Source organism: Haemaphysalis longicornis, unplaced genomic scaffold (genome assembly GCF_048455015.1).
Source record: "Haemaphysalis longicornis isolate Haplotype H1 unplaced genomic scaffold, Haemaphysalis longicornis Haplotype H1 scaffold_1, whole genome shotgun sequence".
NCBI classification, from domain to species: Eukaryota; Metazoa; Arthropoda; class Arachnida; order Ixodida; family Ixodidae; genus Haemaphysalis; species Haemaphysalis longicornis.
The window spans coordinates 347,841,599-347,857,594 of record NW_027526203.1 but is presented as its reverse complement, the minus strand read 5'-3'; the positions used below and the strand labels follow the sequence as shown (position 1 = coordinate 347,857,594).

General features: G+C 54.3%; 1 protein-coding gene across 7 annotated transcripts in view; it reads left to right on the top strand.

Annotated features, from left to right (window-relative positions):
* Positions 1 to 15,996, top strand: part of LOC144153754 (uncharacterized) — a 100,492-nt gene that overhangs the window by 17,186 nt on the left and 67,310 nt on the right. For 6 of the 7 annotated variants that reach the window (XR_013319374.1, XR_013319375.1, XM_077685470.1 and 3 more), the window contains exons 3-4: positions 12,388 to 12,416; positions 12,483 to 12,540. Coding sequence is in view for 5 of the 7 variants with exons in the window: in XM_077685470.1 (XP_077541596.1) it covers positions 12,388 to 12,416; positions 12,483 to 12,540 (87 nt within the window). In the remaining 2 variants the exon portion in view is untranslated. Of the gene's footprint in view, positions 1 to 12,387; positions 12,417 to 12,482; positions 12,541 to 14,997; positions 15,142 to 15,996 lie in introns of all 7 variants that reach the window. The other variant, XM_077685498.1, reaches the window with a different exon arrangement.

The window sequence follows — 15,996 nt, the reverse complement described above, 5'->3', positions numbered from 1 at the left end:
TTGTACGCAGGTCCTGCCAGAGTGCAGCAGGAGAAATTTAAGAAGGGGTAGTAACAACAGTGTCGGGCAGGGCATTCTACTCTTTAGTAGTTTTTAGAAAAAAGGACTTGAAATGCGGATGTGCAGCTTGAATATTCCCCAGTAGTCCGGATATACACATGAGGTCTACAGGCACTGATGTTAATTCGTTGCTACCTCCTCACAAACAAGGTGTTTTAAGATGAATACCTAGGAAATGCGTGCCGAAATTTTCAAGTGGCCCATTACACTAAACGTTTTAAACTTGTAACGGTAATATCCTAACTAAACACACAGCACGATTTTGAATACACTTCAATTTATTCATTAGAATTTTAGTGTTCAGGTCTCAGACGAAGACAGCATATTCAAGAATTAAGCGTACGCACGCATGCTGGTTTTTTCGCAGGCTTGGAGTGTTTGCACTTAACAAATGTACACCTTGTTAAATCTCCCGATGGGTATGCGCCACTCAGTCACCATCATCGTGTAGACCGTGTGAGTATAGTGCCTAGAAGTATATTCTAGGCACTATAATGTGAGTAAAGTTGTCAGAATATCATCAAGCTTTTTGACCCTGATGAAATTGAGCGAGATTATGCCGACGCCAGTGGTTCGTCCGTTAGGCCGACAGTGACGGCCACCGAACCGGTAGCCTTGGTGGTGAGGGCCCCAGAGGAGCAGGTCGGCCAGGGGGCGTGGCCCCGATGGAGTGTGCGGGCTGGACCTTCCAGTGCCCAGAAGAGCAACTTTTGGAGCGCTCGGGCGCTGCCAGTTGTGAAGAGCCTGTGGCAGGCTGCATCTCGATCGCCGCTGAACCGCGTCAAGCGGGGAGCGGCCTGAGAACGGGGCCGGGCTGCCAGCGATGCCCGCACCCGGGGCTGCAGGAACCGGCCGCGTGTGGTGTGGCTGCGGGGGACGGGACCGGACCGGGGACAAACGCGCAAGAGGTGGGGTTGCAGAACAAGCTGGGGCCAACAAAACAATGCCCAACTTCCCTGCTGCAGCTCTCCACGTGGGAAAGCGAAACAAGGTGCTCGGGCCAGGCTAGGGCCGAAAAGGGAACCCTAACGCTGGGGCAGCGGTTCAATAACCCGGGGTTTCGTGTGTCCAGAGCAGTATGACACTACATCTGAGGTTATCGTCAACGTATGGCAACGTAACCGGGTGAGGGTGCTAGATGGGCCACACCCTCCTCCGTGCCCTCTCCCCCAACGCCGCGTTCTCGCTTCGGAAGGCATATGGAGAAAAAAGGGGTCCTCCGCCGCACCGCACGAGACGCAAGGGAAAACCAACCATCCCCGCTCCCTCTCACGGGGAAGGCGTCAGAGGCAGAGCGCTCTGCTTACCTTCGGAGGGCTGCTGGGGTGATTACGCGCGCTTGCGCAACCGGTAGCGATGGGTGCTCGGCCGTTGGGCCGCCACCTCGCGCTTCGGCTGCATGCTTTCGCAGACTGGGAGCTGCCTCATCATCATCCCAATCATTGCTGCGCGCAATGAAAGGTTTCAGATCTGCGACGTTGACTGGACCGCGGTCCAGTCAACTGGTTTCCCTTTCGGATCTACCAGCTGATACACGAGCGGGGTGAGCGCATCCCCGACTCGGTACGGGCCCGACCACTTGGCCGACAGGGAAGCAGCGATGCCCTTGGTTGCGTCGCTCAAGACGTGGTTGCGTCTGAGGACTAGGTCACCCGCTTTGTAGCGGACCTCCCTGTGTGCCTTGTCGTACTGGGCCTTCTGTCCAGCGTGCGCTTTGCCTTTTCGTTAGAAATCGCCTGCTCCATCCTTGAGCGCGGTTGCGCCGCGTACTCACTCGGGGCCGAGAAAGCGGCGGCCGCCCCCCCCCCCCCCCTCTCCCTCCTCCTCCCCACCAGCCTGCAGAACGGTTTCCAGTGGGTTGGGCAGCTCTCTCCCGAAAGTGAGAAATGCATGCGTGAACCCAGTCGAGCGGTTAACGGTTGTACGCAAAGCGAAGCTCAGCTCGGGCAGATAGGCATCCCAGCCCCGGTGCTGTTCGGCAAACGCCGCTAGCATGTGCTTCACGTTCCGATTCAACCGCACGGTGGGGTTGGCTTGTGGGTGATACGTCGTCGTCTTTCGGTGCTTAATGCCCAGGGCCGCACAGGCTTCGACGAACACCTTAGCCGTGAAATAGGACGCGTTGTCGGTTATCAACTCGGCGGGGTAGCCAAACCGAGTGAATACTTCCGACAACTTGTCCTATATTGCGCGTGCCGTTAGTTTACGCAGGGGAAACAATTCGCCCCATTTCGTAAAGTGGTCTGTGACGGCTAAGAGATACATATGACCTCTGCTGGACCTAGGAAAGGGGCCCATCACGTCACAGGCCGCGATCTGCCAGGGGTACTGGCTGTTGATCGACTGCATGAGGACTGGGGCTTTGCCACCCCTGGACTTCACGCTTTGGCACACGCGACATGAGCGGGCAAAGTGGAGAGCGTCCCATTTCATGCCTGGCCAGGTCACGGAGTTGCACAACTTAAAATAAGTCTTTGGGCTACACGCGTGACCGGCCACCCCAGAGTCATTGAAATAGCTCAGAGTAGCTCTTCGCAGACTGCGCGGGATAACCACCTTGAAGGGGTCAGAGGCCTCCTCCGATGGGATGTATCGCAACAGGAGTCCCTCCGCATCAAGCAGATACGCATCCAACGCACCAGCAGAAGTACCAGCTGCATTGTGCTCGGCGCCGACAGCAATACCAGCTGTTACCGGACGCCCGATGGCCGCGCCACCTTGCTCCATCTCAGAGCACGGCTCTTCCCTGAGCCCGTCAGTGATTGACCGACAAAATGGATCGTTCTGCTGAGCTTCGAAGGCTCTTCTCTGCTGAACGCAATACTGGATGAGTAGACAGGGGCTACCAGGTATGCGGAATCGCCCGGGTTTTGCTGCAAAACGGCAGCCGTCCCTTCGGGGCTGGTTTCGTTTGAGCGGTCGGCGCAAAAAGCTCCGTGCTCGCACGCGTGCGTTGCTTCGGAAGTATGTGGAGCAGAAACGGGGGCTCGTGACAGAGCGTCCGCCACCACGTTCGTGCTTCCCTACCGGTAGCGCACAGTGAAGTTGTAGCGCTGCAGCGTCAGAGCCCAGCGGGCCAGGCGCGGCCAGACGGCTCGCCCAGGCGCTTCAGCCAGGTTAGTGCCATATGGTCCGTCTCCACCACAAGTCGAACTTGCGCAGAGCGAAAACTATCGCGAGACACTCCCTTTCCGTCACGGAGTAGTTTCGCTCTGCGGGTGTCAGCGACCGGCTGACAAAGGCGACCGGCCGAAGAACACCTCCATGCTCCTGCAGCAGCACCGCGCCCAAACCGAGATCGCTCGCATCAGACTGGCCGGGCGTTGCGAGCTGCCATCGGGAGCTATCGAAGCATCGAAAGAGGCAAAGGTGAAATCGAGAAGAGAGAGAGAGAGAGAGAGAGAGAGAGAGAGAGAGAGAGAGAGAGAGAGAGAGAGAGAGAGAGAGAGAGAGAGAGAGAGAGAGATGGGGGGGGAGGGGGGTGTTAGAGGCAGGAGAAATCACGAACTCTTTGTTCAGGTCGGGCAGCCGCAGCTCGGCTGTGTCAACGAGAGCTTTAATGAGGGTGCGAACGGCCTCCTCCTGCTCCTGACCCCAGCTCTAGCGAGCATTTTTCCTCAACAGTGCGGTCAAAGGCGCCTGCAGAGCCGCGCAATTGGGGATTGTGGGCTAACGTACGGGATAGCAGAGGGCCCCGGCTAGCTTCGCTAGAGAACGCTACGCGCCGTACACTAGCCCGGCGGAATCCGAAGACTCACGCACGGGTTCGGGTACTCCCCTGCGGTAGACAGGCTCCGGCAATCCAAAGTGAGGCTTTATTGCCTGGCATATACAGGGCATATACCAGACAACACGACTATCGCTCGCGGGGAGACAGTGGCTCCTGTCGCTCGCTCAAGCCGCTGGACTCAGACCTCGATATCCGTCGTCACGGCCGCGGGAGCAGGGGAGGCATCCCGTGGCGACCGATCAGGGCAGAATCTCTCGGCAGAGTCCGTGGAGCCAACTGGGTTCACCGTCATCCGGGCATTCGGCGTAGGCACTGCCGAGCCAACCGACTCCGACCAAATGGCCCAGTCGACTCCCGGCGGAGTGCTCGTTCGTCCCACAGGTCAGCTCGGAGGGGGGAGGTCTTCCCCAGGTCAGGGGGAGGGTGGCGCAAAGGAAGGTGACAAACTGGTCCTCCTTCCCTCGCGCCCTCGCGCACACGTTCGCGGCGAGCCGGTTCGGCGCGTCGCGCGGGGTCATGAAGAGGTCACGACTGACGTGACGCGCCGGCTGCCCAAAATGGCGGCTCCCAGCCCGCGAAAACATGTGCAGGCGAGGCGTAGGGAAACAAGGGTGCCCACAGGATAAACTGCCTGTAGTAGTTTACCATTCCCAAAAAGCGTCTCAATGCCTTGATGTCTGTCGGCGAGGGATACTCGAGCAAAGCTCGGACCTTTTCCTCGCACGGCAAGACGCGACCACTGTGTCGATGGTGGAGCCCAGCAAAGAGACGCGAGTCTCCGCAATCTGAGCTTTCTTTGGGTTGAGGGTAATACCCGAATCCTGCAAACTAGTGAGAACATCCTCCAGATGTCAAATGTGTTCCTCAAAGGTGCGAGAATACACGACAATGTCGTCGAGGTACGCCATGGCATGTCGCCACTTTGCCTCCCCGAGAACACGATCGATCAACCTCTGAAACGTAGCTGCAGCCCCAGAACAACCGAAAGGCATTCGAGTGAACTCAAACAGCCCGCGGTGGCAAGTGAACGCAGTTTTGGCTACGTCACCCGCACTCATCTGTACCTGCAGGTACCCGCGACTAGCGTCTAGGATGGTAAAGTAACGAGAACCATAGGCTAGCCGCGATAGAGTCAATACTCAGCATGGGATAGGCGTCCTTCCGAGTAAGCTCATTCAGCCTGCGATAGTCAACACAAAGACGGAAGGTGCCATCTTTCTTTTCGACTAGCACGATTGGGAACCCCCATGGACTGTCGGAGCGCTGGATTGCACCAGTCTCGAGCAACTCATCCACTGCGAGGTCGATTGCTCTCCTTTTGGCCTCACTGACCGGCCGAGGATTGCATTTCCAGGGCAGTGCATCACCAGTATCAATCCGATGCTGTCCTAAGTCCGTACAACCCGGTTTCTCGGTGAACATGGCGCTGAACCGATTCAACAACGCCAATATGCACGCCTGTACACGTTCCGACAAATCGGCCGACAGGGGCGGCAAACTTTCGTGTCGCCAGGAGCGGTAGCTATCATCGGGTTCATAATCGCTTCCTCTGGTCCAGCGTTCGAGCGCTTCGCCCCCGCTTCGCCGGGCAGCACGGGGCTGCCGGACGGCGCGGAATGCGGGCGGCCTAACGTCCCTTTCGGGTTGAGTAGAGTTCCTCTATATCTAGGGTTGAGGCTGCGCGCGCGCCGCTCGGGGGGCGCGCGGGGCGCCGCAAGATGCGGTGAGCGCCCGCGCGCGTTCCCGGAAGCTCGAGGCAGTGGTGGTGGTGAAAAACGTTCTTTACTGAGCTCAAGGGGTAGGGAAAGGGGTGTGGTCAGCCTCCTTCGTCCAGGAGGCCGCGGGCCTGCGCTGCATCCGCGGCTCGTTGCACCAGCGCGAGTTGACGCTCCGGCGCCGAGCTGGTCAGCGCAGACTCCCACTGCTCAGGGGATGGGATGGGGTGAGGGTGGTGGGGATAGGAGTATACTAGGTGGTAAGTTGAGAGTGGGATGTCACACTGTGGGCAATTGTTGGGGAACAGAGATGGGGAGATGTGGGACAGGATGGTGTGGTTGTAGTATGTCTCGGTTTGCAGTCGCCGGTAGATATACGCTTGATGGTTGGAAAGAGTGTGATGAGGAGGTGGGTATATCCTTCTTGTGTTTGTGTAATGAGAGAGAATGGAGCTGTATGTGAGGTCGAGTGGGGTCAGTGCCTGTGGGACAGGTGGGGCCGGTTCTTCCTGGCCTTGCTGTTGGGAGTGCCCGGTTGAGGAGGTCGCGGGCTACGGCGTGGGCCGCCTCATTCCCTGCAAGGCCGGTGTGGCCTGGTGTCCAGATGATAGAGATGTCGATGTCTTCGGGGAGGTGTTGTAGGATCTGGATGGCTTGAGGGGGTGCGAGGCCGGCTTGGTATAGGCGGCAGGCTTGTTGGGAATCCGATATGATGGTCAAGTAGGGTTTTTGTTGGTGGGTAGTGGTGGCGTGAGCGATAGCTAGCGCTTCGGCCGTTGCTACAGGTAGGTTCCGATAGGAGGCTGCAGTTGCTAATTTACCAGTTGAGTCGAGGACTACAAGGGTTGTGTGCTTGTGGTCTGTAGATCGAGCAATGTCTGTGTACCGTGTGTGAGGGTCTGAGCTGTGTCGTTTTTCAAGGAGCCTCACCCTGGCCTCTCGGCGTCCCCGGTTGTAGGTAGGATGCATGTGTTTTGGAACAGGATGGACCTTGAGGCGTTGACGGATGGTGAGAGGAATACGTTGCGGTGCTTGCTGTGAAGAAGGGGTAGTGCGTCCGATGTCCTGGAGAACTTTTCTTCCTGCTGGTGTCAATCTGAGTCTCTGGAGGTGTGATGCGCGCTGTGCTTCCAACAGTTCACTTAAGGTATTATGCAGGCCGAGTTTGAGGAGACGATCGTTAGATGTGTAGGTTGGGAGGCCGAGGGCTGCTTTGTAGGCTTTTCTGATGAGGATGTCCAGTTTGTTGATTTCCTGCGGTTTCAGGTTGACAAATGGGGTGCCATAGGTGATGCGGCTGACTATCAGCGCTTGGATTAGCTTGCAGGTATCGTGTTCTTTAAGTCCGTATATAGAGCCTCGTATTCTTCGGATGAGGTGTGTTAGCTGTGTGACTGTTTTTTGGAGTTGTGGTAGAAGGGCCGCTCCGGAGCCATCGTAGTGGAAAGGTACGCCGAGCACGCGGAGCGTGGTAACTTGTGGGATGGGGGATCCTTGAATGACGACTTCTGGGGTAGTGGGAGGGGGTCTGCCTCTTGTGCGGGAACGTAGAATCAACAGGACCGATTTGTTAGGTTCTGCTGTGATGCCCCTGGGTTGGAGATAAGCAATGGTGGTGTCAATGGCTTGCTGGAGTGCGTCTTCTTGTTCTCCGCTCGAGCCATGTGTCGTCCAAATGGTTAAATCGTCCGCGTATAGGGCATGACGAATGCCGGGGATATTGTCTAGTTTGCTTGGTAATTGGAGGAGTGCGATGTTAAATAGCAGGGGTGAAATTACGGACTCCTGCGGGGTGCCTTTGGCCGGTGTTTCGAAAGTTGGGGATTGTATGGGTCCGAGTCGCAACGTGGCTGTGCGGTTTCCCAGGAACGCCTTGACGAAGTAAAAGATTCGGTGGCCGCATTCGCCCCGGGCCCCAAAATTTCCTAATCCGGCAGTGCCGGATTAGGAAATGTTGGGGCCCGGGGCTACTGCGTCCTTGAGGCCCTAATGATGATGATGATGATGGTGGTGATGATTCCGCTTTGATATGCAAAATTTTTCGAAGCGCATGTTATGCTCTCTGATCAGTGATAAATTACACATAATTTTACGCTTTCCGGAAACTCATTTCTTGGCTTGATGTCTAGTATTATATAACGGATTTTACCAGGCGTAAAAGTTAGTATGGATTGATTGCCGGTCCATCACAGATTCACAATTAATCGAAGCGCCGTGTAGGCCTGCAGACGCCATGGTACCGAAAAGGATTTTCTTACGAGAAGCATATCTTGTTAAGCCTGTAACGTTTTAGTTTTATTCTAGTTTTCCACCTCCATATATGGGAGGGCTCAAAGTCTGCGCAGGCAGCTGTCACTCACAGACATGTGCCAAACAGTTAGCCGCCACGGCCTACGGGCCAAAATCCTGTAGGTTACACACGCACACGAGAAAGCACGCGGCGGCTAGAGCATGTGCCGTCTTTGAAGGAGGTGGGACGGGGGCTCAGACGTGTCGCGTAACGCAACCTTCCTATCGCAGCATGATTAGCACGAAGACGATAAGCAGAAAGATGCTTTTAGATGCAGAGCATCTGATTCACTCGCCTTGTCCCTCCGGCGTCGTCGTCGTTGTTGTCGGCGTTGTCCACCCCTCTGCCATTCTCCTCGCCGCGCGAGCTGCGCTCTCCGCCGCTCACCCCCTCACCTCTCCGATAATGAACACTCTCTCGCGAGGGGCATTGGATTGGATTGGATTTGATTGGCTTGGCTTGGATTCGGTTGGATTGGATTTGGATTGGATTGGATTAAAGTGGATTGTGTTGGATTGCGTTGCGTCATAGCCGCGGCAGACGCGCTGGGGCCGGCGCATGTGCAGTACTCTCTCTTCCGCGGTTTCCTCTCCTTCGGGCGCGCTGCGCATATAACCAGTGTGCCGTTCTCCGGCGAAGCAACATCCACGCTTGGCTCACACACCCAGAGTCCACGCCGCTTTACAAGTACGCCAACGTCGTCATCGACTGGGACTAGCTTACGCAGTCCCCTCAACGTTATGCGCGCTATAAAACGCGTTCCCTTCGCCGCTCCGCCTATGCGTCGCATCTACACAGGGGTTCCCGCGAGGGGAGGTGGGAGTTTTTTTTTTGGGGGGGGGGGGGGCTAGGGCGCGGTCCGCTTCGTGCGTGGGTTGGCGCATGGCCGTCGAACTTCCAGCGGCGATGAACTCCTGTTGCGCATCTGTGATGGCCTTCCTAGTCTGCAAGCCGTTACACATTAACGGATCCCCTTTGGGTTGAAGAGCACAGGTGAGCACGAGAGATGGCATCAGACAATTAGTTTAATAAAGATAGAATATCTCTGCTCACCCCCGCGCTGCTGCTCCTGTCGTTGCCGCGCAACAGTTCCAGCATTCAGTAGTTCGTTGTCGATCGGTCGGGTCGTTTTTGGTCGTAACTGGCAGTGGAAACACGCTGAAGCTTCTTGTCTAGATTCAGGGTCTACGACGGAGGCGAGTATGGGTGGACCTCTAGTTTTTGAATCCTCAACACATCTGTCGCGTCCACTGTTTTCCCGTGCTCCTTCGGGGATTCCTCTCCTCCTGCCGCCGCGCCCAAGAAGGACCAGATCTGCGGGCCTACGCGCCGCGGTGGCTCAGTGGCTAAGGCGTTGCGCTGCTGAGCACGAGGTCGCGGGTTCGATTCCCGGCCGCGGCGGCCGCTTTTCTGATGGAGGCGAAAAGCAAAAACGCCCGTGTGTTCGAGATTTCGGCGCACGTTAAAGATCCCCAGGAGGTCAAAATTAATCCGGAGCCCTCCGCTACGGCGCGCCTCATCGCCTGCGCTGCGTCGGCGCGTTAAACCCCACAATCAATCAATCAATCAGATCTGCGGGCCGCCCTTTGGTCCGCGCCGTCCGCCGGCTCATTCCAAAGCGAAAAGCGCCCACGGGAACAAACAGCTTATCGTCCCCGAGTCGCGGCGAAGCTCACTTTTCAAGAAGACGGCATCGAAGGGGCCGTAGGCAGGATGCGTTTTTAAGTGGATACAGCTTTCGTCATCCCGAAAGGTAACAGACGTTGTTGTTGCTTTGTTTGGCGTCCACGCCTGAGCCCTTCACACCGCGTAGGCCTGCTTATTCCCTAGCTCGAAAAGAGCCGCTAGGGTCGGGCTGGCCCGGCGGCCTCAGCGTCCACACGAGTGGCGCCTAGAGAATTACTCTACGAATGGAGTCACGCGGACATGTAGCTTCCGCAACGCTTGTTGCTCAGACAGCCTGCAGAGACTACAGCACAGAGGCGCGGGCTGCAGCCGAACGACCCCGCGAGTGGCCTACATAAAATTTGAACATTTAAATAACCATATATACGCTGACCATTCAGCGAGAAATATCGAGTCGATATGAATCATGCTTATGCGATTCAACTATTCCACTAGCTTTACCGAACGGGTCGTCACCGCAATGAGCTTCCTTTTCAAGCGCTATACATTGAAATTTCTTGCAGAAACTGTGCATGAGTCCGTATGGAAGTGCTGAAGTTGTCAATAATTACATATGACGTCCCTCAGGCTTAAACAATATACAAAGTTCTGCAGACATTACTTCATTATTCGCATGCCTGACCCTTTTTTATACCGAAACGTCCGCGTACTTATATTTCCGTGTACCGAAAAGACTACCGAAACGACCTGTGCCCAAAAAGACTGGAGCCGAGCTCGGGGCATCTTTATGTGGCTTCTTAGGCCCGGTAAAGCTGTGTACCCACGACTTTTGGTCCGAGACATCTTCTCATAAACCTCGGGAAAACAAGGAAGAGGAGTAGGAATAACTAAATTAAATTGAAATGGACTCGAAGGTTGTCAACCATAACGTGAGGGGCCCCCCACTTCTCCCCACCTGTCATGAGTTAGTCAGCTTCGGTGTGATGGTGAGGTTGAAGCTCCTACCTTCATCTTTCAATGCGGGCAGCGAGCACACTCAAGATATTTTTTCACATGATCGAGTGGGGCCCCTGACGGCTGGGGGCCCGGGGCTGCAGCCCCCACCTTAATCCGGCCCTGGCTCGAGGCGCTCGTCGGGCTGCCGTCGCGGCGGCGGCTGCATGGTTGGGAGGCATGGCTTCCCTGCTCGGCTAGCTCAGTCGGTAGATCATGACACTCTTATAGCGCTTTCCATTGGGCGAACAGGAGCACTTCTAACTGCACTCAAAGTGCTCTCGCGAGGTCTGGCGTCTTCCAGTGGTCGGGCAGGAGCAGGGGCGTTGTGTTTCATTGGTCGAGGAGGAGCACTTTTTTTTTTGGCGCCGAGAACAGCCGAGAGCAGTTCTCGGTACTCCGTCGCCAGCGGCGGTGTAACAGGGAACGCCGAGGAAGTCACGTGACCTCTTTTGCGTCACTTCTGGTTTTATCCCCGGGGTGGCGGAGGAAAAATGGCGGAATCTAGCAGCCACGATAGTCGTTCAGTGCGTACGGCAGCAGCTAAGCGCCGCCGCGTGTCTGGACGAGGAATTGCTGCTACGTTCACTCATCGCCTACTTTATCATTCGTCGCCGTGAGGAAGGCAGACACAAAACCTCCGGCACGTATCTGGCAAAACTGGCGCGGAATAACTGCGTGCGGACAAGGCGAGTGCGCGATATGCTCCGGGAAGCAAGCGCGGGGAAAGTTTTGTCACATGACCCTTGACATCACGCCCTCCCTCTCTTTTCTCTGCTCCCGGAGCAGTGCGAATGTTTCATTCGCGGAACGAAAGCACACGTCCCCGTTACTCCCGTGTGCTGCTCTGGCTTCTCGCTGCACTTGCTCCTGTTCGCCCAATGGAATTCGCCATTAATCTCAGGGTCGTGGGTTCGGGCCCCACGTTGGGCGCCAATGTGGGCTAACGTACGGGATAGCAGAGGACCCCGGCTAGCTTCGCTAGAGAACGCTACGCGCCGTACACTAGCCCTGCGGAATCCGAAGACTCACACACGGGTTCGGGTACTCACATGCGGTAGACAGGCTCCGGCAATCCCAAGTGAGGCTTTATTGCCTGGCTGATACAGGGCATATACCAGACAACACGACTATCGCTCGCGGGGAGACAGTGGCTCCTGTCGCTCGCTCAAGCCGCGGGACTCAGACCTCGATATCCGTCATCACGGCCGCGGGAGCAGGGGAGGCATCCCGTGCGAGCGATCAGGGCAGAATCTCTCAGCAGAGTCCCCGCGAAACATTCGCGCATCCCGCAGGTCGGCTCGGGGGGGAGAGGAGGGCTCCCCCGGCGCTCGGGGAGAGGGCGGCGATGGAGAAGGCGACGAACCGGTCCTCCTTCCCCCTCGCCCTCCGCGCACGTTCGCGGCGAGGCGGTTCGGCGCGTCGCGTGGGGTCATGAAGAGGACACGACCTACATGACGCGCCGGCTACCCAAAATGGCGGCTACCAGCTCGCGAAAACATGTGCAGGCGAGGCGTAGGGAAACACGGGTCCCCACAAACCTTTTATTTTCTTCCTTTTTTTTTGTATCCACATGTCCTTGGGCACTGCCAATCCACTTTCAATTTGAACCGTGGTGCAGAAAAATGTATAAGGCAGCGATACCTGTTTTTGCACTTTTGGAATATTTACCTTGTTATTGGAAAGCCACTGCTGCGAGTGGTGGTATATTCCTACATAAATAGTGGTATATTTATGTAGGCACTTTTATCTACCAGCGTAGACCACTTTGCTTTTGCTTAATATCCCTTCAGAGGAAGAAGTTATTTCATACAGCTTGGCTAAAAGACATTTTATCTGCAGCTTCCAAGGTTTTTCTTAACATTCTCCTTTCACATAATTTTTCTTACATTCCTGCTGTTTCATCCTTCATTTCCTTCTGTTTTTGATGAGCAAGTCAATACTAATGTGCACTGTGTGTACTCTTTCCACAGAGGGTTCTCCAACACCGTCATCAAATGAGGTACGGCTGTGCGAGCATTTTGTGTGGTTGCAGAAACCTTCAATAATCACTGTGTTCTGATTACAGGGGCAAGATGGAGCAGAGGAGCAGCCACTGGAATGCGTGTCTCCATCGTTGCCTGATGGCATGTTCTCCTTTCTCTTCCCGCATATTTTTTTAAGTGTACAGGAGGCAGCGCTCTGTCTCTTTGTTTATTTCTCCCCAATTAATTTGTGAGGTGATTGCGGCGTGTGCATTGCTAAAAGAGCCAGATAAGCAAGAATTGCAAAAATTTCAAGCAGACATGCTCTTTCAGTCTGTCGAGTCTGCTTACAGTTGAGAACGTGGGTTTGATTTCTGCCCACAGTAGCTGTGTAAGCACATGGTGGCGGAAAACAAAACCGCCGGTGTGCACATCATTTCTACGTAAATTAAAGATACTTTGGAGGTCTAAATAATTCGTAACCCTTTGTTAAACCACAGCTCATAGCTCTGCTGCACCCTCCAGGCATTAAATGCCTCTCTCTGTCCCATACCACCCCTCATTTTTTTAACCTTTCCAGGCCACCTGTTGTGCTTATTCGTCCTTGTGCGCCACATATTTGCAAGCATTTGGTGGCCACTCCCTGCTGTTATTACCAGCGGTTGGGTTTGAAGGGTCATACTGTAGAGTAGCAAGGATGTCAGTATTCATTCTAAAGTAGTCTTTGTACTTCGATGGGAAAATATGTTACAGATCTGATTTTGGAGGTTCTGTAAATTGTAAAATTGGGTTTTCTTTAAGCTCTTTTTTAGTTTTGAATGTTGCTGACCCTCCCAAATCATTCTTTGACTTTTTTTTTGTCATACCCTTGCACTGACTTTTAAAAAGGCCCATCTAAAATGTAAAAAAAAAGGTGCAACTTGCACTAGTGGTGCAAGGCTGGAGAAACGGCAGAGCTGGCGGCCCCTCTCCCTTCGTCGGAGACCCGACTGACCTCGCGTGGATTTCCGAGCTTGCGGCTGAAAGTCCTCCATGACTGGCAGGCCCCGATCATTTTGTCCGCAGCCTTCCACATCTCTCCCAAAGTGGACCGCTCTAGCCAGCGCTAAAACCTGCGGCAACCAACTTTGTGAACTCTGCGTCTGTAGCACAAACTTTGCGTGTGTGCCGCACTTCAGGCGTGAACGCACATGAACTGGCGAGTGGCTCACGCCATGAACGCTGGGCGTAGTGTTCTCAAAGTTCGAGCTGGTCGACGCCAGGTGCTCCTCATGAGGTACATGCTCTCGTGCACTCAGTCTTTTTACTTGGTAGTTTTTTCTGGTAATGCTATACAGCAGGACTAAAAGCTTAAACATCTCTTCTGTTAAAACATTTTGTCCCCTCCCTCCCAAACCCCCCACCTCTCTCAAATATTCTAAGCCTTGCATTGAAACAGTCATATGTGGCCGAGGTACATACAGTTCACACCAACACTGTGGTGCTCACCTTTAGGGGACTGTTTGAAGCTGGTTGATCTGGCTACTGCACTGGCTGAATTCATGTTGTGGCTGCATTCGTATTCCCTTCCATCCTGGTTTATCGCCCGCAGTGGAGACGCATAATTTTTACCCGGGGCACCATTACTACCAAAGTCAGTTGTGAGCAGTGGTGGGTGTAATTGCTTCGTCATTCCATTTTAGCGCGAGAGCGCTAGGTGTCCCACCTCTTGAAGTTGCACCTGTCGTTCTGTCGGGGTGTGAAGCCTGTCAGTCAATGTCACAGAGCATTGCACGAGCAAGAAAGAGTTGCTAGGCAACGCGTTGCCCAGCAGCTGGGGCATGTGCCAATGGAGAATGCGGTATCTGCACAGGATGCACAGAGAGAGACAGTATGGGGAGGAGGTTGGCGCACACGTAGCTGGATCTCCTTTTGTTGGTGCAGCGCGTTGCCCTTATTGTCTTGCAATGGTGTCTGAGAATGGACGGGCCAGGTACTTAGACTGATGTCGATGCTCAACAGTGCAAGCAACCTCATTCGCAACGTGTATCCGTTGACCCCAAAGTGGGGGCTGAAATATTTTTAAGAATAAATAATGAAAAACAAGCGCTGCTACCCCCCTCTCAAGAGCTACCGTTTGCATTCACCGCAGTGAGACAATTTAATTTTTATATTCACTTCAATTTCCCTCTCTCCGAGTGGCTTGTTTAGTGAGGTTGTCAGGGAATGAACTGCCGCCCTTGTTTTGTGTGTGTGTGTATGTGTTGCTCTTTACTTTCTCTTTTTATCAAGTTAGGTTTGCCCGCGGTTTTTTCAGAATTTGTTTCTGGGCATGTTTGTCACAGTCCAAGAACATAAGTAGCACACAAGAAAGAGGACACGGACAGGCTCTGCACTTGCAACTGTTTATTAGCAAAGACTAGCATAAACATGCCAACATGAGTCAGTGGAAGAATTTACCCAAAAAGCACACCTCAGCATTGAACAATAGCATCCAAGTTTCACTAACACACTTCCTTCGATCTTATGCGATGTGCTCCCAACAGTTCTCTGGCCTACTGATTTTTGCTTTAGCTTATTTCGTGTCTATTCCTACCGCAAGAGGAACTGCGCTCAGAGCAAATAGGTGTGCACTGGTAGTTTCAGTGCCATACCGTCGGTGATCCACATGAGCCAGTCCCCCGAGTGGGTACGCGCCGCTCTTTTTGAGGCACCATCGCCCGCTGCAGCTCGCGCTTCACGTGCCCGAGTGTTCCAAGGCCCTCTCAGATGATTCGGACGCCGGTAAGCTTACATTCTTATTGGCTTAAGCGTTAAAATCTACGACAGTCGGAAATGTTCTTACAGTATGCGGGGAGCGGATTTTGGCGAAGCACCCCGGGGGTCTTTTTTCCCCTGCATGCGGTGAAGACCCGTGGTTTCGCGGACCCGACTTCAAAAGGCCTATTTCGTCTCCCGGTCTGGTGCCGGCATCTTGACACGAATCCTACCACACGTTGCCGCTAAGCTTGCCGAGTTTATTCCGAGTTGGGCGTCGCTCTGAACGTTCAAGTGAAGGGGCTTCAAACACGGCTGTAGCTTGCCTCACAGTATGCGCAATTTCAAACTAATTATAACGCATTTCTCCGCTAGTTTTAAATGCCAGTTTTAAAACACACATGACATCACCTTTTCAAAGCTCATTCGAATTTCCCGGAACGACGTATCGTTGCACAACGTTTGCCTGCAGAGGTAAACGCATAGCGCTGCCGGGTAAAATTCGCTGGCGAACTTGGAAGGTGCTAAATTGCTTGAAAACTACCGTCATTTCGCATCTCTCGCGTAGAGCCCTTTCGTTCCGCTCCTGCCCTACGCGGCGGGGTCCGTTCAGTCATCATGGCCGGCGGTCTGCGACACCTCGTAGCGGGCGAAGCTTTTCCCGCTGTGATTGCGGCGTACACACGTTCCCAACAAGGGTCTTATTTCAGCGCTAGGTGCCCCATTTTGTAAAATCTCGTTTGCCGTATGTCGGAGTGTGAAGCCTGTAGTCGAGGTCACAGAGCGAAAGAATGCCGCGCGAGCAAAGAAGTGACAACTAGGCGACGCCCAGGAGGTGATGTGAAATTAAAAAAAGTCAGGCGGCGCACCTCTCGCTTTACC